Source organism: Wyeomyia smithii, chromosome 2 (assembly GCF_029784165.1).
Source record: "Wyeomyia smithii strain HCP4-BCI-WySm-NY-G18 chromosome 2, ASM2978416v1, whole genome shotgun sequence".
Lineage (NCBI taxonomy): Eukaryota > Metazoa > Arthropoda > Insecta > Diptera > Culicidae > Wyeomyia > Wyeomyia smithii.
The window spans coordinates 24,559,568-24,585,242 of record NC_073695.1 but is presented as its reverse complement, the minus strand read 5'-3'; the positions used below and the strand labels follow the sequence as shown (position 1 = coordinate 24,585,242).

Here is a 25,675-nt window from a genome sequence, read left to right as displayed (position 1 = left end):
CGTCACTCACGGAAGGCGCTCCAAGAACGTCTTTCCAGGTCGAGTGCGATGACGCCGGTGTGCCCGAAAGAACTTTTCTATCTCTAACGTAGTCCGTCGTTCACCCGTCGTCCGTTGGTAGGGTTTGAGTTTTGGGGGTTTGGAAGGGGTCGAACGATATAACGAGATGAAGGATGGGAAGGGTGGTGCATGAGAGTGGTAATGGTCCGGAAAAACGAAATGGTATAAAAAGCCGGAAAATTCTACCGAGATTCAACAGTTGTTTTTCCTCTCCATACCGGGCTGGAGCTGATCGGAGAAAGTTTAGTGAGTGTTGTTAACTGGTTTCGGGTTGGTAGCTTGTAATTTGCTAGTGACTGCAAGCAGTGTTAAACACCCGATATAAGTGGTGATAATTTTTTGTCAATCGAAGGCATCAGGAATAAAACTGGACAAGTGATTGAATAATGAGTGGCTCTGGAAAAGGATTACTCGGATTATGGCTGTACCACAGTGGCGAACAGGAATGGACCGTAAAGGAAGGCAGTCCGTTACACAAACGGAAAGAATTTGCTGTAATTATCGATTTGGTTGTGATTGAAAATCCTTCGGAATATGGGAGCTGGACAATTGTGTAGACTGCATATTGGCAATTTAAACTGCGAAATCGAGTATCAAATTTGAAGTGCGTGATTTACTCATGAAAAATCTGTTTAACTGGAAGTTTTTCTTCTCAATGTTCACGTAAAAATCAATAAAACAATAATTTGAAGTGACTCATAATAATAAATTTATTTAATTGAATCTATCCAAAACTTAATCAACCGATAGTGACATCTTTAATTTTTTTCGATAGTTCACTAAAGTAACTAATTTTAATCGTTTTTTATTTTGTCCAAAGCGTCCAGAGTGATCGTTGTTTTTAAAATGTGTAAAATGGTACAATTTTCTAGGAAATATGGTGCAAGTGCATAATAAGTCAATAACTAATAATAAACAATATTTTCAAGAAAAAATGGCAATTTTCTGCAATTCTTGGTCTTTAAAAATAATATAAGCGTTACATATTCCTTTTCAATATTTTCTAAACTAAATTGTCAGATTCTCAAATAAACAGAAGAAATACCTATTTATAAATTCAATACACATTATGATTATACATCATTGAAATAATTATGTATGAAACACAGACCCTTCGTCATTCCAAAAACTCACGAGCGTATTTGCAAAAAATACGGAGTCTTGAACAGTTGAAACTTTTCGTCTTCGCGCATTGGGAAAAGTGTTGATAACGTTTCGGGTCCCGAATATTTAATGAAAGAATTTTAAAATGTTCATTTCAATGTACTTGGATGCCAATATCACTTAAATTAGGTTTCTTCAGAACTAAATCGCATAATAATTTATATGATCGAAACTTTCGAGAGTATTTATTGTCATACTTCTTTACGTTTATTGAACTTATTTTTGTATGCTTCGTTGTAAGAAAAAAATCTGATCATTTAAATAGTTGAATTTAAACTACTGCGCTTAAACCTTTTGTTGTTTTTTTCAGAAATATATTTTTGGAATTATTAGAGAAAATTTCGAAGCAAGTTTCGTCAAGTGTTTAAATAATACAACAAAAATGTTATGCACCATTGCTAGTGTAATCGTTTTAATCGTTTTTGTTCTAATTAATAATCAGTTTCATTGTATATTAAATTGGACTTTTCAAGTATAACATTCAATAACATTTTAATTAAACAATTTTAATACGATAAATGTTAAAACATTTTAATTCTCATAATAATGACTAATAGAGCTTCAGGAATTAAGGATATTTTTATATCATTGTGGTACTGGTAGTCAAAAAATTGAAAAAATTACAGAACCGACAAAACTTTAAAGGGGATCAGGAGAGATTATCTCATGTCTATGAATTTTAAAAATATTGGAAGTTTATATTCACAAAATATTAAAGCATATTTGAAAAACACTTTTATGCTTCAATATGTTCGGGGCCTAGGCATTAACCTAGGCGGGTGAAACTATTCAGTATAATTAGAGAACAGATTGTTCCTAAATATGCAATACAATTCGTGGCAAAAAGTGTATTTCTTAGTTTGAAGGAGCTATGTCTGTTTTTGCAATTTTCTGTCACAATACTCACGAGGGCATATTGTGCGGAAAGGCAGATTTTACCAGTTTTATTATGCACATATTCCAAAACATCTTTTCGAACTCGCGAATCTGACATGAACCAGACGATAAACAACTCAACTTTTTGAAAGTTAGACATTTCAGCAGTTCGCATAAATTTCCGAGCATCTGTCAAATCATGAAGCGTCCATGGTTTACGCATTTACGGGCACCGAATGTCCCAATTGGAACACATGAAATCAAGTGAAAAAGGTTGAAAATATTCAAACTCCAAACAAGTTGCAGTTAATTTTCGAAAAATTGTTATGAATCCCTATCGATTCCAGTACAGTATATGGGTCATTTTATACGAAGTGACCACGAAAAAGCACAAACTTGGACACGACCATCACAGATTTTGCTCAAAGTTGGGAGAATTATTCATCTACCGTCACTTTGGAAAAATCCCAAATTTTGTGTCGATTGGAATACCCCCCGCACTGTGGGACCCCCCTCTTTATTGCAAAGTCACGCATTTTTTGTTCAAAATCTCTTTTTTCTTTTTCTCACAATTCATAGATGTAAGATGTCCGAAACATACTGATAGATGATTTTTGAAGAAAATAAACCAAGGAATCCAGAAAAAATATAAGTTTTGACCGGAAGTGTTGCCAGATAAATTATTTTTGTATTTGAAAACTAAATTTACATTTTTCGCAAATGCAGCCATTTTCATTTTAAGTTTCATAATTTCATCGTGTTCCTTGGAAAATTTCACATAAGAAACAACTATCATCCCGAGGTAATATGAGCCAATCTCGAGATATAACATTTTTAACAAATTCTGTGATGGTCGTGTCCAAGTGGCATGTACACTTCGTATGGAATGACCCATACATAAACTAGGAGAAAGGCAAAAACATTAAAAATAGGAATTCGAACAAAGTGAAACTGAAAGTAGTAGCTCCTCAAAACTAACAGATAGCGTTACACTTTCTTCTGCAAAAATGTAACAATTGATCTGAGTTTGAACGATGGAAAAATTAAGCTAAAAGAGTTATAATATTGTCTGATTTGAAGATTTAAACTCAGAATACTTCGATCTTCTACAATCTTGCTTGAAATAGTGTTAGTTCTATAAAGTGCCGGAAGAAAATTTTCAAGTTAATCGAGAAATAAAAAAGTTTTCGTTTTTATATTGGTGCACACCCCAACATTTCAACCATCCAAATAAAGTAGGGGTACTGGGGGTAAGCCCGGCCCCCTAAGAAAAATGATTCTTTAGTAGGACTTGATGGCAAATATTGTTATATTTCTTTCACAGAATCTTTGCCCAGATTGTTTTCTACAATATATGAAAGCTTTCAGTACTTTAAAACTGTAATTTTAAAGGAATAGTGAAGTTTTGAAACCCAGATAAAAACGACGTTTAGCAACCAGTGCGGGTGAAACCGGCACCCCTTGGGGGTAACACCGGCACCTAAGTTTGTTTATGAATTTACTCGAATTGAATGAATTTACTCGAATTGAATGAACCAATTTGAATTCAGAAACCGCCAAATGAGAGATCTTAGATTACTGTATGTTACTGTTGTATTTGATTGTTGTCGGTTAGCTGGTTCTGGGGAGATTGCCGGAACAAGTTCCGGTGAACATCTAAACATATAAAAATGCAGCTCTGTCTGTCTGTCTGTCTGTTTCATATAGGCTTGGTAACTACCGAACCGATCGGCGTGAAATTTTGTATATAAGGGTTTTAAGAGCCGGGAAAGGTGACTAAGATAGTTCGAGACCCCTCCCTCTTCTGCAAGGGAGGGGTCCCATACAAATGAAACACAAATTTCTGCACATCTCGAAAACTAACCAAGCAAATGGAACCAAATTTGGTACGTGGATGTTTTTAGGGGTAACAAATATATCAATAATAGTTTGACACCCCTCCTTCTTCTACAAGGGAGGGTCCTATACAAATGAAACACAAATTTCGCACAGCTCGAGAACCAATCAACCGAATACAACCAAATTTGGTATGTGAATGTTTTTAGAGGTAACAGGTATGTCCATAGTGGTTCGACTCCCCTCCCTCTTCTGTGAGGGCGGGGTTCATAACAAATGAAACACAAATTTATGCTTATCTCGAAAATTGACCAGCTAAATGGAACCAAATTTGGCAGGTGATTGTTTTTAGGGGCAACAAATATATCCATAATGGTTTGACACTCCTCTCTCTTCTATGAGGAAGGGGTCCCATATAAATGAAACTCAAATTACGCACAGCTCGAGAACCAATTAGGCAAATACAACCAAATTTGGCAGGTAAATGTTTTTAGGTGTAACAAACATGTTCATAATGTTACGACACTCTTCCTTCTTCTTGCATGTCTCCAAATACCATTTCGAAATCCAAGATGGCGACTTCCCGTTTCTGAAAAATAGCGGCAAATGACCAAATACCACTCAACATGGGTATTTCCGGAATTGTTATGATGCACTGAAGCCACAAATCGACCTCAGACAACTTTTTGAATTGTAAGATGGCGACTTCCGGTGTCTGGAAAACAGCCGAAAATGACCAAATACCACCCAATATGAGTGTTTCTTCTATCAGATTGACGCTCAGAGGCCAGAAATTGTATCCAAATGCCGTTTTGAAATCCAAAATGGCGACTTCCAGTTTCTGAAAAACAGCGACAAATTACCAAATACCACCCAATATGGGTATTTTCTGAATTGCTATGATGCACTGAAGTCACAAATCGACCTCAGACAACATTTTGAATTGTAAGATGGCGACTTCCGGTGTCCGGAAAACAGCCTAAAGTTACCAAATACCACCCAATATGAGTATCACCGGATCCAGAATGATGCAAGGAGCTATAAATTGACCTTAGACACCAGTTTGGTTTGAAAAATGGCTGGGAAAAAAACGAAAATCACCGAATACTACTACATATGGATATGTCCGTAATCGAAATGATGTAGAGAACCCAAGCATTGACCCTGGACACCAGTTTCTGGAAAACAACGAAAATAACTGAAATGCACCCAATATATATCCGGAATAGAGGTCATGTACAAAAGCCAAAAACCAATCATTTTAAAACGATATAATCCAATCGCAAGGAATCAATGAATTTGAAATTCTTAAAATTATTAAATTTAAAACTAAAATAGGCGGGACGAAGTTTGCCGGGTCAGCTAGTTATGTATAAACAATGAATGAAGTTTATACTCGGCAAGCCTATCATGTGGCACTTTAAATCATATTATGAACTAGTTTAATCGAAGGCAGGATCACATTGACCACACTGGAGCATATTCCAAATACCACCGGGAAAACGGCCAGTTTTGTGACTTGATTCAGTACATTTGACACCTTCAATAACCCTTCGAATCATTCATAAATCACAGAAGTGCCTGAGTGCATGGTTCTAAGTCGATTAATTAATTTATTTAGCAGCGAGACATCGGTAATAGATGAAAAAAATGTGTCAGTAACATCCAACTAGCCTCAGACCATGTCGGACTTACCCCACATCAGCTGCAGTAGAGTATGTTTTGTCTATTACACAGTGCAAAAATTTTTTTGCCTTGGCTCCTATGTATGATTTTTTGATGAAGTTTGATGCGAAAAAAAATTTCCCTGAGTTTGAACATATTTCAACTTAAGGGGCAACAATGGCGCCTTTTTAAATTTTTGAGAAAGTGGAAATTTTTGAGATTTTTTCGACGCCATTTTGTTTTAAGACCAAATATCAAAATTCTAAGAGTTTGTCCACATATTAGCATCCTTTTACCCATCATTAAAAAAAACAGATCTTAAATCGGACAAAAACTGAGCTCAAAACGGTGATTCTACGAAACCGGTTTTGACATAGTTTTAGTATAATATCTTAAAGTGGTAGTCAAATCATATCTTATTTTGAGTAAAAAAGTCTCAGAAATCGAAGAGTAGGTGTCTGATCTACGTAAATACTTTAATCTTTAAAATGTTCACTTAAAATTTCCTAAAACAAGCTTGAGTTAGCAGAAATCTATGAGATCCTAAATTTCAACTGTATGTATTTTCATCTGTTTTCACTGCGTTGAAGAAAATCAAAAGTTGCCAAATCAGTTTTTGTTAATACGAAAAACTCATACTGAAAATGTTTAATTATTCCGACATAGGGTAAGAGCACCGGTTTTGGCCATAGTATGTTATGTATGAGAGATATTTGTCCTTGTTCCTTCGAAAAATATGTAATTGAATAATTTCAACGGGGAAATCGTATGAAATCGCCTATATTCTGCACAAACAATGAGTTTAAATAATCGAATTATGTTGTATTGTTGACAGTGGTCCCCGTGGCTCTGTGGTTAGCGATGTCGGTCGGCTAGCTCTCCCACACGGTTGTGATATCGGGTTCGATTCCCGATCGAGTCGAGGATCTTTTCGAGCTGGAAATTTTCTCAACTCAGCACTGGGGCACGGTGTATCGTTGTACTTATCCTACACATACAAAATGTGCCAAAAACAATATCGATAACGAATTCTCTCATCTAAAATCTAGTTAATCGAGACCACTATTAGCCCCCAGGCTAAGCGTGCGAAATTGTTTTGTATTGTTTACATATTTTCCAATCGAAAAATTACTCTAGACTGTTTTGGCCATAGCATTTTTGAATTGGACACTTGGGTCTCCTATTCTGGCCAATTCGCGAAAAAGTTGAAGTCACACGATTTTTTTTATTTTGACTTTATCATATAAATATATTTTAACAGCAGAAAATCCTCGTTTTTGAACTAACCAAAGGGCCAGTATATATAATAATCAAACTAAATAATGATATTATACTCACACATAGCTAGCAGGGCAAAGTACTTCAAGTTAGAATTTGTTTAAACTTAGAAGGATATTTAATAACACTAACATCACACCACCTGTACTAATTTTTCGTCTGTCATTAATCTACATTAAAAAGCTTCCGCTTTTTCCTTTTTCACATAGAAACTTTTTCGTATTATTTGTTAACATCAACTTCGGTAACTCAAGTGCCATTTATTATAGTCAGGTTAAGGTTGAGAATCCGAAGCGTTAGTTTTGGTAAATACAGTTACATACAAATTGAAGTTACAGATTTTTAAATAATTCGAACAAACGGAGACTTTCTAATCCCAAGCCAGTTTTGTAGTTCCACATATCTCATGCAATCAAAATATCAGCCCGAAAAACTCCATACATTTCATGTTTTGCATAAACATCAATACGTTACCATGGTTTTGTTTACATATGGCCAATATCAGGATTATGAATCATGGAATTGCATTAATATGTGGCCAATGAACGTTTTTGGAGCTGAAGGTAATTTTGATATTGCAGAGAAAAATCAAACCAAAATGTCTACTTTTATTTATCCATGTGCTGTAGTAAGTTGTGCCTGATGCTGGTAACAAGATTTGTTATAGCCATGGGGAAATTTAAACAAAGTTATGCGCTATGAAAAATACCTTGCAAACTACCTAAACGTTAGGCTGTATAGTGAACTGGAGAAAGCATAGTTAATTTCTTTATTAAAACTAAAATACGCATATTTATTTGCTTAAGTTTGTAATAGTTTTGTTGAATAGTATCAGCAGGTTCAATAAGAGACTTCGAATTAGGAGTAATCTAAGATACTTTTTCACAATTAGCAATTTTATTCTATCATGACCAAAACTGGTGCTATGACCAAAACCGGTGCTTCTACCCTAATTGACATAAATCGAAAACACTGCAGTGGTTACCTAGGTTGCCAATTTTGCACGTAAACAACTACAGCGGATATCTAGATAACCTACTACGACGGGCTGCGGCTACGTTCATTCATGATATTGTGATTCATTCATGATTAACAGTGTGATGCATATGAGGGCGTCATGAGATGAATAAATGAGCAGTGATTGAAGTTTTGAGATGGATATAAATTCAGGATAAATCTAGCTAGTTTTACTAAATATACAATGCTGAACAATTCCATAAGAGCACGTTAGCATATAAAGTTTATTTGTTCAATGATTTCGTGAAAATTTGGTGTTTAATCCGGGCATTCTTCGTGAATATCGGCTCAATGAGATAAATAATGGAGCAGTTCCTTTATAACAATTTTCAAAATATTTTTTATTCTTTAACCCTCCATATCACCATAGGATTTCATGCGGAAACAAATCGGAATAGTGACTTTCACCGATCTATTTCTATAGGTAAACACTTCATTTAAGTGAAGTTCCGAGCTTCAGGACTGTAGTAGATACTATATCTGAGATATCGAGATATAAAAATAAAAAATAGTAAAAAATGCACTTTTTTTCGAGAAAAAGTAAAACCTTTAAAAAAATCTTTCGACCATGATAAAAGAAAACCTTTGAGTGTATTTCATTTTTATATTGGTTATTGATTGGACTCTCTTTTTCTGAGAGTGTGTGGTTTTGTGTGGTTATGTGGTTTTATGGGTGACAAAAAAAAGATAAAGCATAACAAAAAACCCAAACTAATCCACCTAGCGGAGAGAACCAGCCTTTCTCATTCAAACTTATTATTTTTTAAAATAGATATTTGCACGAGCATTTGAATTTTTAGAAAAAAATGCACCTTGATAATTCCTGCATGATTTATTTTCTACTCTAACTAGCAAATTTCTATTAGCCAAGCATAACTATACCGAACATTTCAAACATAACATTCACACATGAAAATATCATGAAATAAATAAATTTCAAATTTATGACGCGAATTTTTTCATGATCGTGGTATAATCGAAACGTCATTGTACTCATATGTAGGTTGGACACGATTATATATCTAGATAAACATTTCAAAAGGTCCTATCTGCTCTCATGGTTTTTTCCGGAATGTCTTTTTATTATGGTAATGATTCAGATTTAGTAACTTTCCCAAGCGTGGTTTTCGTTCAGAAGGCTAGAGTGATCCCTCCGCTATCAACTTGTGCAATTAACGTGTCATAAAAGGTGTTTAATAAGTTGTAGTGATTGAATGAAAGTGATCGATCAAAAAATTGTTCAAAGCAGATAGGTTTTTCGAACTAAATTTCTATTTTTAACAACGGCTTTTACCCGTTATTAACACAAAAGTTCATTAAGCAGACAGTATGTGCAGTAGGGAAAGCGAAAAGTAAGTGAACTGGAAATATTATACAGATTTGGAAAAATACACCGCATCCCGACGGGGCTTGAACCCGCAATCTCCTTGTCTCCAGCATGGTGTTTTGACCAATTAAACTACGGGGGATGGTGGTACTGTTCCACAATCTATAACGTATCACATTCCACTGCCGACTTATTCTATTGCTCATCCCTAACTACACACACTGCTGTGCAAGCGTTATTTATAGACTAAAAGGAATATCTCATCACACACAGAAGAGTCAGCTGGTGCTTATAGACCTGTGTGATCGAGACCAAAGTCAGTCTGCGTCGTGCTTGCAAGTGCGACACAACAACAGAAGGTGCTCCGTAGGGCTAAATTTTTCGAACAAAATTCTATTTTTAACAACGGCTTTTACCCGTTAACACACAAGTTCATTAAGCAGACAGTATGTGCAGTTGGTAAAGCAGATAGGACCTTTTAAAATGTTTCTCTAGATATTGACTCGAATCTCATTCGATAATATGCCATTTCAGATTCAATTATTTATAGTAGGAAATTTTGTTTTTCGATTTCAAACATGACTTTTGTAAAGCTGAGATATCGTAAGGAAACGTCCATAAAATACATAACGCTTAAGGAGAAGCGAGGAAGGGCTATCAGACAGAGTGTTGCTCGTCATGCAAAGAATTTTGAGGATCTAATCAAAAGAAAATAGTTTTTTTTTATTTTCCGTAATCATTTGACGTCCCCTAATTGATTCACAAAAATAAAAATTACTTTATGTGAGTTTTCCAGGAACCCGGATAGTGCTCAGAGGCCGGGAGTCAACTCCATACTTTATCTTGAAACCCGATTTTGCGGCTTAAACCTTAATTTGCCAATTACAATATATTCGTTTCATTCCATAACTTTTGAATCACGTATCAATTTTGAACCACATACTCAATCATTATGAAATTCATTAGTTAATCCTCAACTAGTCCGTTCGATTGATACCAATATTGTAAAAATCGGTTACGTGGTTTCTGAGATAATGAAGTTTTGTGATTTTCACATTTTGATACATTACAGACAAAGATACAGTCCGATTACAATGAAATTCAATAAGGTGTTATGAGGCAGCTAGACCTTACATTTAACACCAATTTTGTGAAAATCAGTTCAGCCATCTCTGAGAAAAATTAGTGAGTTTAAGTAGTTTTTAAACAAAACAGGCAATGTAATAGTCCGATTGCAAAAAAATCAATAGGGTCTTATGGGGAAACTAGACCTTCCATATGACACTGATTCTGTCCTGCCATCTCTGAGGAACATGAGTGAGATTAAAGAGTCTCCAGAAAACGTTTCTGTCCAAAACTTTTGAATTACATGTTCAATCTTTAAAAAATTCAAAAGTTAACGGTTTTTTTTGGTAGCCCGTTCGTTTGGGACCAATTTTGTTCAAAGCGGTTGTATATTTTCTGAGATAATAATGGTTCGTTATTTTTTCCTTTTGATACATAACCTCGAAACTAAAAGTCCGATTGCAATAAAATTTAATAGAGTCTTATGGGGTAACCAGACCTTTCATTTGTAAATAATTAAAAAAAAACCTAAATTAATCCACCTAGCGGTCAGACCCAGCCTTTCTCATTCAAACTTTTATTTATAAAAAATAGATTTACATGAACGCTTCAATCCAATAAATGTATATTCACTCTTTAGGTTCTAAAATATTGATGTTGTAATCTATACATATGAAAATGCAGTCCGGTCTGTCTGTCTGTCTGATCCATATAGGCTCGAAAACTACCAAACCGATCGACATGAAAATATGTATGTAGGGGTTTTTGGTGGCAATAAAGGTTCCTATGATAGTTTGAGACCCCTCCCTCTTCTGGAAGGAAGGGGTGCCATACAAACGAAACACAAATTTCTGCACAACTCGAGAACTAACCGAGTAAATGGAACCAAATTTTGCATGTGAATGTTTTTAGGGGTAACAAACATATTCATAATGGTTTGACACCCCTCCCTCTTTATAAGGGAGGGGTCCCATACAAATGAAACACAAATTTCGCACAGCTCAAGAACCAACTTATTTCAACCTCCTGAGGATATAATTCATTGGTAAAACCAACAAGTTTCAAGTCAGTATTACTACTGTAACTAGAACTTCTTTCTAAAATTGTGGAATGTTGTGTCACCCACACAAATGACTAACGTTTCTCATTGACGTGTTCAATCAGAGTGGACCATGTACATTTTCCTCATTTACTGCTAAAGTATACTTTTTTGACTAACGGGTAAAGAAGCATTTCGATAAGTTGCCTGATAGTGTTGAAATTCATTTATGTTGACTTCAAACCGATGCTGTGAATTCCGATAATTTCAACTTTTTTCTGCTTAACACATGGTTCACTTTGTCTGCACACTATAAGGCATGATATCAGGTCATGTTAGTGACAGCAATAAACGGTCCAAAACCACATTCAAAACCACGGCAGTGCGTGAAACTTTACAGATTCTGATGGGGGGTGAGTGAAAGAGTTCTCTGATACAAAGAAATCCGGAAAACGCTCGAAAATTCTTCCGTTCGTTCGCTTTTATCAATAGCTGACCGGAGGCAGTTTCCTTGAAAATAAACACTCGGTCCATTCTGACTGAACACTGTAATCGCTTTTCATTAGTCATGCAGACAAAAATCATACTGTTATTGCTGCTGTTTGAGAGATAAATAAAATCTGATTGTTGTGTAGCTTAAGAAAATCTTTATCCAATATTATCGTTAACTCGTTTTTTTCCAATTTTGCGACTTGGTCCGGTCTGACTTAACACCGACCAATTAAGAAAATACAACCAAATTTGGTATGTGAATGTTTTAGAGGTAACAAATATGTCCATAATGGTTCGATGCCCCTCCCTCTTCTGGAAACACATCTATCTGCAAAAATTTCTGCACATCTCGCGAACAAATATGTTCCATGATCGATCTCGGGCAACATTTTGGATTGTAAGATGGCAACTTCCGGTTTCTGGAAATCCGCCTGAAATAGACGATTCCCATTAAATATGAGTATCTCCGAACCAGAAAGATGCACAGAAGCTAAAAATTGATCACAGACACAAACTTGAATTTTAAGATGGTGACTTCCGGTGTCTGGCAAGCAGTCGGAAATGACCAAATACCATTCAGTAGTCCGGAGTAAGCAATAGACTAGGCGGCAATAGCAAGTGGTACCTTCGAATGGGATGAAATTCATCATCATAAAATGTGTGATAAAATGTAGTGATCATACTTGAATGCACGGGGCAATTTTATATACATATTCGTAAAATTTCTCTAAATTCGTTGAAACTCAATCAAATTTGATCGAATAAGTTTCACCATGCCAAACATTGGTCAATTTTACTTAAAGTAAACTTAATTGAGTGAAAATTAAACTTGGAGAACGAAGTAGAGCTCAATAAAAGCTTATAAAACATAATTTTCAACAATGATTGTTTCATCCCGCAATACTAATGATTTCTCCCGTAACTTTTCAAAAGAACCTAAGTAATATTGAGAGACTCTCTTTGTTTGAATCCTCTTTAACAGCTAAGTTATTTTAACTGTTTCCCATGATACTTTTTGCATAGTAAGCTAGGCAATTTTGCAATTTTTCGATTTGTACCAAGAAGTCGTTGAAAACTTTTGGAATGACGCTGTGATTAACGAATCAAAGTGAGAGAGGAAAGAATCTCTCATTGTTACTTAGGTTATTTTGAAAAAGTATGCGAGATCTTCCAAATAATTATAAAAAATCCGGAGTAAAGTTTTGACTTTGTGCAACAAATCTAATTGAAATCGGTCGATCGGAGGATCAAATTAGATCAAAATCGTGAGTCAAAATGATTAGTTTTTTACCTAAAATATTGTTATTTTCGTTTCCATAGTAACAGTGGTTGATATTTTTTAGTTCAAAAATCATCACTTACCAAGTAATAGCACATTCACAATAGAATGCATGGATTTCATAAGTTATCAATTTCACTCCGATTTATCTCATGGGACCTTAGAAAATTCTTAGATTTATTTCATTAAATAAACAATAGAAATTTCATTCATAGCTATGGCGGTTTTTTGAGTACATACCAGTACTTATTTCAAACTAATATTGCTTTGGGAAAAGCCAACATCAACCGAATTATTTGGAAAATATTCTAAAAAGTGACCAGTTTGCTTCCGTTCCATGGTATGCTCACAGATTTTGGAAAAGTACCTCCGTCCCAGTAGTTTAATTTGATAGAGCACCATGCTGGAGATAAGAAGATTGCGGGTTCAAATCTCGTCTGGATGGGGTATAATATTTTTGCAAATGTGTATCATATTTTTCATTACGCTTATTTTTCGCATCTCTAACTACATACACTGCCTGCTTTGATGAACTTGAATGTTGACGGGTAAGAAGTCGTTAAAAAATGGAAATTGATTTGAAAAACAACTGAGATTAATTTTGAATTATTTCGAAAACCGGAAAATGTCGTTTAGCTTTAAACAGAAACTTTTTTCTGAAACATATATTCGTGAGTGTTTTTCTTAAGCTTTAGAATGGCACTTGGAGTCAGATTCGGTTTCCATGTGTCATATTGCTCCTGGAAATATAAACATTGCGTAGAATTCAAATATTGTCATCAGCTTTTCAGAAAACGGAAGACGCTTTCTTTAATTTTGAAATGGTACTGTTTTTCTGTTTTTGAGTATATATATATATATATATATATATATATATATATATATATATATATATATATATATATATATATATATATATATATATATATATATATATATATATATATATATATATATTTGAACATTTTTCAGTTTAACACAACTCTGCAGAAACCGGCAGACGCGAATTGAATTTCAAAACAGGGTTAGACATTCGCTGTTATTTGGCGATATGTCAGGTCCAGAAATACTAACAGTGCAGAGTATTCAAGCTTTTTCCTCAATGTCACACAGTTTTTTCATGGAAATCGATTTTTGGTCTCTGGGCAAAAAACCATATTATGTTTCCATGGAATTGCATATTAAGAATGAAGTATGTTTCCATTTAATTCTACTACTAATAGAAGTAGTATAAACCAGTAGTAGTAGTAGAATTAAATGGAAACATACTTTATTCTCAATATTCAATTCCATTCTACTGAGACGCTCAAGAAGAAATTTATTCGTTTCAAAGAAGCTGCATATTGGAAATATATGATCGACCACTATTTTTGTGAATTTTTTCGAGATTTTCATATAGCTAGCTCAGAAACAGAAAGTCGCCATCTTGGATTTATATTTATTTATTTATTAGTTTATCGGGCTCGGTAATCATCGAATTATTTTTAAAAAGTCTCCTAATACACGAAAAATCCAAATTTTTCACCTCTCCCTCCCTTTTTATTCGAAACGTTCAAGACCACCGACTTTGTAAAGTAACTCGAATGCCAAGTTTGGTAGAAACCTGTCTCAGTGTTTAAGAGGTATGTTGGAACATACTTGCATTCAAAACCTAGAACAAAATTGGTTATGCCGTAGTTTTATGTGTTTGATGCAACTATTTTATTGTGCTTATTAATAAAACTATGATATAACGAATTTGGTTACGTCAGACAACTTGTCTTCTATATAAATAAATTTGGAACTAAAAGTCGTATTAATATTAAAAGATAAAAATGCAAACCATTTCACTTGAAATTATTCATTTAATTAATAGTGGAATTTGGTGACCCAATTTTACTATTCTCTGGCAATGGAGAAGAAATTAAAAAAAATTGTTTGTTGCGTATTTTTCGAAAATTTCGAATATTTCCATATTTGTATTATTATTCGATTTCATTGCACATCAACCAGCATTGCATAAAATTAATGTCTCTCACAATCAACAATTAAAAAAAAATCTTCAGAGAGTTGACCTGAATAGACACACAGAACTGAGTCATGTGATAGAAAAAAAAATGAAATGATTGTTATCAAAACCAGCATGTGCAATCAATTCACTACATCCCTAAACCCATTTTCATTCTTTTTCAATAAGCGAGCGTTCTCGTTAAAAATTTTGAACAAACTATTTGATGCCATTGTTGAAGTTTATTGTCCTCGAACTTTCGCTTTCAGCAATGCAAACCGGCTGACACCAGCAACGGCAATGAGCAGCGGGGTGATAAAACGTCCATCATCTTCACTCTCAAAAATCAAGTTGGCGGCTTGGCCAGAGCTCTGCAGGTGTTTCAGGAGCTCGGAATCAATGTTCTACACGTGGAGCTGAACAAAACTGGCGAACTGTGCGAACAAGCGGACGTTCTGGTAGACATTGAATGCGAGTCCAATAAGTTGGACCAGGTGCTGCGGTTGCTGAAACGCGAGGTACAGTCGGTAAATTACGCCGCGCCGGTGGCCAGCGATGGACCCCCGCCGACGCCACTTTCTGCCTGTGGTAGTTTTGGTAAGAGAAACAATACTGACTTGAAATTGGTTCGATTTTCCACCCGTCAAATCAACTTTTTAAGATTTCGGAGAAATGCATTGGTTTCCGCGAAAAATCTCTGACCTTGATCGGGCTCAGAACGTTCTCATGTACGGCAGTGAATTGGACGCAGATCATCCCGGTTTCAAGGACCCTGTTTATCGCAAACGAAGAGAGCAATTTGCTGCAATAGCCAATTCGTACAAGCAGTAAGTTATAGTTTGTATATCCTAACCTGACGATAAATTCAATTAAACCTTTCATCCTATAGCGGAAATCCCATCCCAAGGATACAGTACACCACCGAAGAGATCAAGACATGGTAAATTGAGTTTAATTTCTGCTTCTTGTGAGATGATTGCTTCTCTCGGAAATCGGTCACCTTTCTTAACAAGAATATTCAAACCGGTTTAATTCGATTTAGCCTCTCTATTGAGAAAGTGGTATGATTCTATTTCCACAGGGGAACCGTTTTCCGTGAACTGCACAAACTTTATCTCAAGCATGCTGTTCCGGAGTACATGGAAAATTGGCCCGAGCTAGTAAAATACTGTGGCTACCGGGAGGACAACTTACCACAGCTGCAGGATATTAACGTGTTTCTGAAACGGAAGACCGGATTTCAAATCCGGCCGGTGGCCGGTTATCTCACACCGAGAGATTTCCTTTCCGGGCTGGCGTTCCGAGTGTTCCACTGCACCCAGTACATTCGGCACTCGTCGGATCCATTCTACACACCGGAGCCGTAAATTAAAATTTCAAATTATAATTCTTCTGTGATTACAATTTGAAATTTTGTATTTCCAGCGACTGTTGTCACGAGCTGCTGGGTCATATGCCGCTACTGGCGAATCCTAGTTTCGCTCAGTTCTCCCAGGAACTAGGTCTAGCCTCGCTAGGTGCTTGCGATGACGATATCAATAAATTGGCGACGGTTTAATGGCAAAAAATTTTTGTTTGAATTTTTTTACTGATTGAGGATTATTTCAGCTATATTTTTTCACTGTCGAATTTGGATTGTGCCGTCAGGATGACGGAAGCTTCAAAGTCTTCGGAGCAGGACTGCTGTCATCGGTTGCCGAACTGAAGCACGCGATTTCCACACCGGCTAAAATAAAACGTTTCGATCCGGATGAAACATGCAAAGAGGAGTGCATTATCACGGCCTATCAGAATGCTTACTACTATACGGATTCGTTTGAAGAGGCCAAGGAAAAAATGAGGTGCAATTTGTGGTGTCAGTTGAGAATTGTCCATTATAATGGTTTTATTTCAGAGCATTCGCCGAAAATATTCAACGACCGTTTGGAGTTCGATATAATCCCTACACTCAAACGGTCGAGGTGCTTAGCAACGCTAAGAAAATTACCGCTCTGGTTAGCGAGCTGCGAGGCGATATCAGCATTATATCGGCTGCATTGAAAAAAGTTTCGGCTTTGGATGACAATTTAGACGTTGAATCTATCGAGAAGCTTCTTTCGGCTAAACTTTGTGTGAGAGTGGAACGAAGGTTTCTTTTCTGTTGAAATTGCTGATGCTTTTTATTTTAGGTGCTTAATAAAAGTCCAAACTCTGAATCCTCAGATTCCACCGATAAAGCAACTTCTCCCAACCAGTAAACGAGGTCATTTCAACAGCAAAAAAAAAAAACAGATCAGAACAATATAACCTAGCTTCGAGAGGCACTGTGGTAACAGTGTATAAATTCTACTGTTGAAGCAGTTTCAAATTATTGTGGATGTACATTTAATAAATATTCTGGGTGTAGCAATTGTGATTTATTTACTTTTTGCTGTAACTTTGACTATTTTTTGCAGTCCACTACACTGGGGTCGCTTTTTACGCGGTTGGTTGTACCGCATTTAAAAGATTAGATTAGAAATACTGATACAAAACTTATTTGATACCGCGTACAAATAATCTTCCGTATCGAGTAAAAATAATCCGCCTTATTTAAAAAAAAAACCGTTTAAAAAACGCATAAAAACAACCCGCGTAAAAAACGACCTCAGTTTAGTCATCTAGTAAACTGAAACTGTATCGAAACCACTTGAAACTGACCTGAAACTTGACTGCAACTGTATCTGAGTTTAAACTAACCTGAAACAGAGCTTAGACCGAACTGGGACTTAACAGAAATTGAACTAAGACTTTTTTTAAACTGAACTAAAATTGAACTAAAACCTGACCTGAAATTGAACTGAAACAGAAACTGAACTAAAGCTGAAATTGAATTAAAACTTAAATGAAACTGAAATGGAACTGAACTGAAATTCGGTTTGAACTAAACTCAAGCTGAGCTGGAGCTCAACCGAAGCTGAACTGAGGTCAAACTCAAACTGAACTGAAAGTGGACTAGAACTCAACTGAAGCTGGAATACAGCTAAGCTGAAAATAAACTAAAACTTAACTAAAGTTGAAGTGAAGCTGAACAGAACTAAAACTCAACTGAAACTGAAACTTGACTGATTTTAAACTGAAATTGATCTGGAACTTAAATGGAACTGTAAAAAAACTGAACTAAAAATGAACATAAATTGAACTGAAACTGAACTGAACTGCGCTGATACTCATCAGAAGTTGAACTGGAGCTGAACTAAAACTGAAATGAAACTAAACTGAAACTTGGCTGAAGCTGAACTGATTTTCAATTAAAATTGAATTGGAACTTCACTGAAGCTGAACAACAGATGAACTGAAACTGAATTGAAATTAAACAGAAACTGAATTGAACCTTAAATGAAGCCGAACAGAGACTGAACTGAAGGTGAACAGAAAAAGAGATAAAACTTAACTGAAACCGTTAACTTGAACCGAAATTGCTTTAAAAAAAAAAAAACAAACTGAACAGAAGCTAAGCTGAAACTGAACAAAAACTGAAATGAATTGACCAGAAACTGAACAAAAGCTGAACTAAGATTGAACTAAAGCTGAACCCCAACTGGAATTAAGCTGAAAAAAAAACTCAACTGAAGCTGAACTCAAACCTAACAAAAGTAGAAATTACACTGAAATTGAATTGGACAGAAACTGAACTGAAATTTATCTAAAACTAAACAAAAACTGAACTGAAACTGAACTAAAATTAAAACGAAACTGAACTGTAGCTTTACTGAAGCTAAACAGATGCTGGACTGAAACTTACTGAAATTGCACTGAAGCTGAACTACAACTGAAGTGAAAATAAACTTAAACTGGACTTGAACTTGACTGAAGCTGAACTGAAACTGAACCAAAATTCTACGAAAATCTAACTGATACCTTTCTCTGACAGTACTTGAACAGTACTCAACTCAAATAAAACTGAACTGAAATTGAACTAAAATTGAATTAAAATTGAACTAAGATTGAACTAAAGCATGACTTAAACGGAAATGAAATGAAATGAAACTGAACTACAACTTAAGCTGAGCTGTAGTTTAATTGAAACCTAACGATTGAACTGAAAACATACTCAAATTGAATTCAACAGAAACCAGTCTAAAACTGAACGGAAAAAGAGCAGAGACTGGAAAAAACTTAACTGAAAACCCGAGGCTGAACTGGAGCTGGCCTGAAGCTTTACTTAAGTTGAGCTGAAGCTGAACTGAAACTGATCTGAATTTAAACTAAAACTAAACTGGAGCTTAATTGAAGCTGAACTGAAACCTAACACTGAACAAACGGTTGACCTCAACTTTACTCAAGTTGAACAGAAGCTAAACTACAACTGAAATGATTTTGGAAGAAAGTGTAACTGGAATCTGACTAAAGCTAAACAAAAGCTGGACTGAAATTTAACTTAAGTTAAAATAAAACTTAACTAAAATTCATCTCAAACTAAACTAAAACTGACCTGAAGTAGAACTAAAGCCTGGAGCTGAGCAGAAGCGGGACCTCAACTCAATTGAAGTTGAACTGAAACTGAAATGAAGTTAAACTAAAGCTGAACTGGAACTTAACTGTACACTGAACAGAACATCAACTTAAATTAAGTTGAACTGTAGCTGAACTAGGATACCACAACTGAAATGCAACTGTATTGAAGCTGAACTAGAACAAAACTAAGACTCAATTAAAACTGAACTTAAATTGATTTAAATTGAAACTAAACTAAAACTGAACTGTAGCTCAACTGAAGCTGAACTGAAGTTAGAAGCTGAACAGAAGCTGGACCTCAACTTAACTGAAGTTGAACTGAAGCTACACTGAAACTGAAATGAAATTAAACTGAAGCTGAACTGTACACTGAACAGAAGCGGGACTGAAACTAAACTGAACTGAACTAGGACTAAAACTGATTTGAATTGAGATTGAACTAAAACTGAACTGAAGCTCAAATGAAGCTGAACTGAAGCCTGAAGCTGAACACAAGTTTGACTCAAACTTAACTGAAGTTAAACTTAAGCTGAACTAAATCTGAAATGAAAATAAACTGGAACTGAACTGGAACCTTAAAAAGAGGGAAGCTAAACTGAAATTCAACTTCAGTTGAACTGAGGCTGAACAACTTGAAGTTGAGCAGAAGCTAGACCCCAATTTAACTGTTTGAATCGAAGCCAAACTAAAACTGAAATTAAATTAAATTAAAACTGAACTGAAACTTGATAAAAGCATAACAGAAGCTGGATTGAGATTTAACTGAAATTGAACTGGAGCTGAGCTAGCATTGAACTTGAATTAAACTCAACCTGACTGAAACTTGATTGAAGCTGAACTAGAACTGAATTTAGACTGAATTGAAGTTGAACTTAAACTGAACTAAACTGAAATTTAACTAAAACTAAATGAAGCTTAACTGAAGCTGAACTGAAACCTGAAGCTGAACAGAAGGTTGAATTAAGCTTAACTGAAGTTAAACTAAAGCTGAACTAAATCTGAAAAAAAGCTGGACTAAAATTTAATTTAAGTTGAACCGAAGCTTAACTACAACTTAACTGAAATTAAATTTAAATTGAACTGAAACTGTCCCGAAATTGGACTGAAGCCTGCAGCTGAGCAGAAGCTGGACTGAATCTTTACTTAAGTTGAACTGAAGCTGGACTAGCATTGAACTGAAATTAAATTAAAACTGAACTATAACTTACTGAAGCTGAACTAGATTTGAGCTTAGACTGAATTAAAGCTGAACTTAAACTGAACTGAACTGAAATTAAACTAAAACTGAACTGAAGCTTAACTGAAGCTGAACCGAAGCCGGAAGCTGAACAGAAGGTCTACTTAAACTTAACTGAAGTTAAATTGAAGCTGAACTAATTCTGAAACAGAATTAAATTAGATGTGATCTGGAATCTGACTTAAGCCGAACAGAAGCTAGACTGCAATTTTACTTATGTTGAACTGAAACTGAACTAAAACTTAACTGAAATTAAACTTAACCGAAACTTTACTGAAATTTAACTCAAGCAACAAAAGCTGAACTGAAACTTCTGCTGAAGTTGAACTGAAACTGAACCAAAATTTAACTGAAACTGAACTGAACTAAAACTGACCTGAAATGAACTAAAACCTGAAGCTGAGCTGAAGCTGAACCTCAACTTAATTGAAGTTGAATTGAAACTGAAATGGAATTAAACTGAAGCTGAACTGGAACATGACTAAAACTGAACAGAAGCTGGACTGAAGCTTAAATGAAGTTGAATTGAAGCTGAACTAAAACTGAACTGAGATTAAAACGTAACTGAAATTAAGTTTAAACTTAACTGGAACTTTATATGGGCAGTTGTCCACGGAGTGGGAGGGGGGGGGGGATCAAAATCATTAAAAAACTGTCCACGTGGTATGTGGATGGCCCCAAAGAAAAACGGAATGATAATAGTTTTCTCTAATATTTCATTTCAATGTTGCAAGATTTTTTTTTGTTTAAGTTTTCTTTGTTTCCATTGTTTGATGAGTTTTTTATAATACTAAGTAAAATTAGTTTGTTTTATGTGTTTAATTCCGTTATCGATTTATATATTCTCATTTTTATATATGGATTCAATTCCATTCAAATCGTTGCATTTTGTTAGTTTATTTTGAATTTATGGATTTATAAATGTACACTTTTGTTTATGTTTAGCAAATAATATCCTGCGAGTTAGAATACTCAAGAGTTTCTTTTTTCTTGATGTCGCCCGGATTTTTTGTTAATTTCAAATCAATTTTTTTCGAAATTTTCATTCGCTTTGAGAGTTTTGAGATAATATGTTATTTGAAATAGAGTTATTGCTACAGTTAACTAATTAAAAATAGCAATAGCAGACAAATGAAATTTGAAACTTGCTGATATTATTTAGACTCAGGTTTCAAAAAGAAATGCATCGATATAAAAGTAACATACTTTTTGTTAGAATTGCGTGCTTTTTTTTGTTTAATTGTTTTTTAGTTTAAAATTTCTTATTGATCTCTCAGTTTTTAAGCACAATAAGGTAAATTTAAGAAATCGCTTAGCAAATCGCTGTTGGCGCAAATCGAAGAAATCAGGATATTGTAAACAATTTTTGCTTAAAAACACAAAAAATAAAGTTTGCAACAGTTAACCTCGCTTGATTTACATATATGTAGTACGAAATCTGGCAGCCTTTAGGAAACATTTTTCTGAGATTGGCATTAAAGTGAAATAATATTTATACAATTTCAATAGAACTGAAATTATGTCCCATATCAATCAATGTCCTAAACAATCACGCTTAAAAATTCACTACGGATTTGGGTTTTAAAATTTTAATTTCCTTCCAATCATATTTGGATATTTTCTTCGTCTTTATCAAAATTGTTATGCCATTTAATGATTTTTAGTTAAGTTTTGCTCCTATTTTTTGTATGCTGATTTAGACAAATTGCATAAAAATCTTAATATGTTTTCCGTTCGAAAGTAATCAAGTAACGGTAAACAAAATTGAACGTATTTTTTTTGTTTTTCGTTCTATTATATATATATATATATATATATATATATATATATATATATATATATATATATATATATATATATATATATATATATATATATATATATATATATATATATATATATATATATATATATATATATATATATATATATATATATATATATATATATATATATATATATAAATTTAGTAAAATTGAAAAAACAACTCCAGAATAACTAGATACAGCCATAGAAGAATGAATTAGAATTAAGTGGTCTCTCAGACAAAGATAAGCTAATTAAGAGTGAATTTCCTAAAAGCGTAATTTGAAAAACAGTTTGAAATTAATAACCAAACCTTCACAGCCCACTGTGATACCCCGTCACATCCGCATCGCTCTAGCAATGCGACGACGCCACACGCGCTGCTACATGTTGCTTGCATAGCAGGCCGAGTCCGGTACAAAGCTTCGCATACAAATGCAACCTCACAAGTCGAAGAATAAGAAGGGCATAGCAGGAGGCAGCATCAGCAGCAGCAGCAGCAAATAAGCGCCGCAAATGTATGCGCGCTGATACGCTACAGATAGAGCAGAACGACGACGAAGAACAACAACAACATAACGACGCGTACTGTGTGGCGACGGATGATGGCATCACGACGACCAAGAACGGCGGCGATTGCATGCAGCACCAGCAGCAACGACGACGATAATGACGACGACGACGACGACGACTACGAAGAAACACGCCACCAGTATGTACCCACAGCAGTGGTAGCAGCAAGCAGTAGGCAGTGGCGGCGACGTCGATTCCTTGACGTTTCCGACTGACGATTGTTCAATTGTGTGTGGTGTGCGAGTGATGTCAACAGGTGTTTTGGCGTCGTTCTGGAATTTTTTCCTGTTTTCCTGCGAGAAGTGTGCAGAATCACTTAGGTTCGTGAAGATTTCTAGTGTTATTGCAGTGCAGATTAGTGCAGTGGTGTGTTGACTGGAGAATCAGGAAAAATTTACTGCTGCTTTGTGATTATTTTTTGCCGGTAAGTTTTGCTTGATATGAACGTTTTTGGGGACGAAATGTCGCCAGTGATTAGTAACAGCTGTTGTTTCAGGAAAAAGTTTTGGGTGTTTTACTGATCCCGATATAACTATTGCAATGAATTACGATAAATTATAATTACTGTACTCAAGATTCTAAAAGAAGAAATTCTTCCTAAACACATACATAACATGCAATGTTTTTTTTTCTTAATCAATGTCCGCATCATGTTTCATGCTAGGTGCAACATTTTCATTTGCGTGCAATGTTTTATGCAAGTTTTTCTGTCGCGACATCTTTCAGTATTTGTTGAAAGAGAGTTGGAACATATTTTCATTACCTAAAAAAAGTAAAGATAGAAATTCTGACCTTACAGTTTGTTAAGCCGTTCATAACAATTATATTAGTCATATATATATATATATATATATATATATATATATATATATATATATATATATATATATATATATATATATATATATATATATATATATATATATATATATATATATATATATATATATATATATATATATATATATATATATATATATATATATATATATATATATATATATATATATATATATATATATATATATATATATATATATATACACGCACAGAGTGTATGATTAGTGCAGTGATGCTACACTAATACAGGTTAAGGTTACTTGACTGACATTGAGGACATTATTCAGTTTAATTCGCTATTATCATCCAAAGTTCACAAGGTAGCTCAATGGTTGCCAGTTCGAGTAATTGCGCGTACAACTTGCGGGTATAAGAGTCACCGTTGTTCATGTTTAAAGAAGGAAATCTGATTTTGGTGTTTGCACTGTCATTTAGACGGTCTGTTATCAAAGATGACAGTACAAGGCTTTGAACATAAGTACATACATATGTAAAAGGACAATACACCAATTGCGAGATGGCACGCACAGCTCTGTTGGTTTCCATGCCACAATTCGTGAAACAGACAACCTGCGCGCAGCTGATGCTTGAAGACAGTCCCCATAATGACTCAATTGCACAACAATTGGAATAAGTACGAATTTCGGTAATGATAGTGGCAGGTTAATTGTACCATCAGGATAAGCGCATCATTTAAGGTTATAAATTAGCGCAAAACTTCTGCGCTGATAATTAATGTGTGCATTAATGTTCAGATGTTTGATGATAGAAGGGAAAGGGTATCCAGTTGTGTTATTTGTCAAGTAAATTTTATGATGCAATTCATGAGTATATTGCTAACAACCATTTTCTCAGTTCCAAAATGTTACGGCTTTGCTTCATGGTTTAAAAATGGCCTGGTTCACCAAATAATTATCAACTCGACTATGCGGTAGCAAAACCTGTTTCTGCTATTTTTTTAACTCTTATAGTGTATAATATAAATATTAAAGAGACACTGAACTTTGTGTTCCAATATGTTTTTTTTCGTGTTGGGTATTTTCGTCACTGCGACCAATTTTTTGATATTTTGTGACATTCCAATATGTTAAAATCATGTCTGTAACCGATCGTTACAGTAAAATCAAATGTTTTTTTAATTGTATGAAATCAACTTTTACACAAAACCGATGGGCTGTCGCATACGGGGCGAAATGAGTCGACTAGCCGCCATACCAAATTTGAACTACGAGCATTGGCGGCTATCGAGTACGCGCCAATAGCGCATTTGAATTCAGGCGAGCGAGTGATAAAGAGGTGCGAGTTTTTAAAAAAAAAGGTAATTGGTGGCAAAAGATTGTTGAACCGGAGAAATTCGATAAATTTGCGGTTGGCGATCGCGATAGCACTCTCCACCCGCTTCGGCCTAGGCAGCATTAAGTTGTCTACGTCTAACCGTAAAAGACCAGCGAACTCTCGGGCAACGGCCCCAACCGTAAAGGAGAGGATTCCCTTCTCGGTTCGGCAGAAGTCGGTCTCGTCCGTCGCCAACGAAGGAAGCGCCTGAGAAGACCCTTGCCTGGAACGCCTTTCCAGGTCGCTTACACACCACCCACGCAGTTGCAGCCGCCTTGCCACTTACCGGCGGAAAATCATCGCTTCGACGCGGGACGCCGCAC

At 35.1% G+C, this 25,675-nt stretch overlaps 2 protein-coding genes across 2 annotated transcripts in view; both read left to right on the top strand.

Annotated features, from left to right (window-relative positions):
- Positions 1–243: 243 nt before the first annotated feature.
- Positions 244–17,474, top strand: LOC129724715 (tryptophan 5-hydroxylase 1). The gene is made up of 9 exons (XM_055679847.1): positions 244–554; positions 15,355–15,682; positions 15,747–15,912; positions 15,975–16,025; positions 16,167–16,448; positions 16,511–16,637; positions 16,694–16,926; positions 16,980–17,196; positions 17,254–17,474. The coding sequence occupies exons 1-9, from the start codon at positions 447–449 to the stop codon at positions 17,320–17,322; spliced, it is 1,581 nt and encodes a 526-aa protein (XP_055535822.1). The 5' UTR covers positions 244–446; the 3' UTR covers positions 17,323–17,474.
- A 5,840-nt stretch (positions 17,475–23,314) lies between these two features.
- Positions 23,315–25,675, top strand: part of LOC129725025 (longitudinals lacking protein, isoforms H/M/V-like) — a 77,234-nt gene continuing 74,873 nt past the window's right edge. Inside the window, exon 1 of the mRNA XM_055680398.1 lies at positions 23,315–23,601. The gene's annotated coding sequence lies outside the window, so the exon portion shown is untranslated. The remainder of the gene's footprint in view (positions 23,602–25,675) is intronic.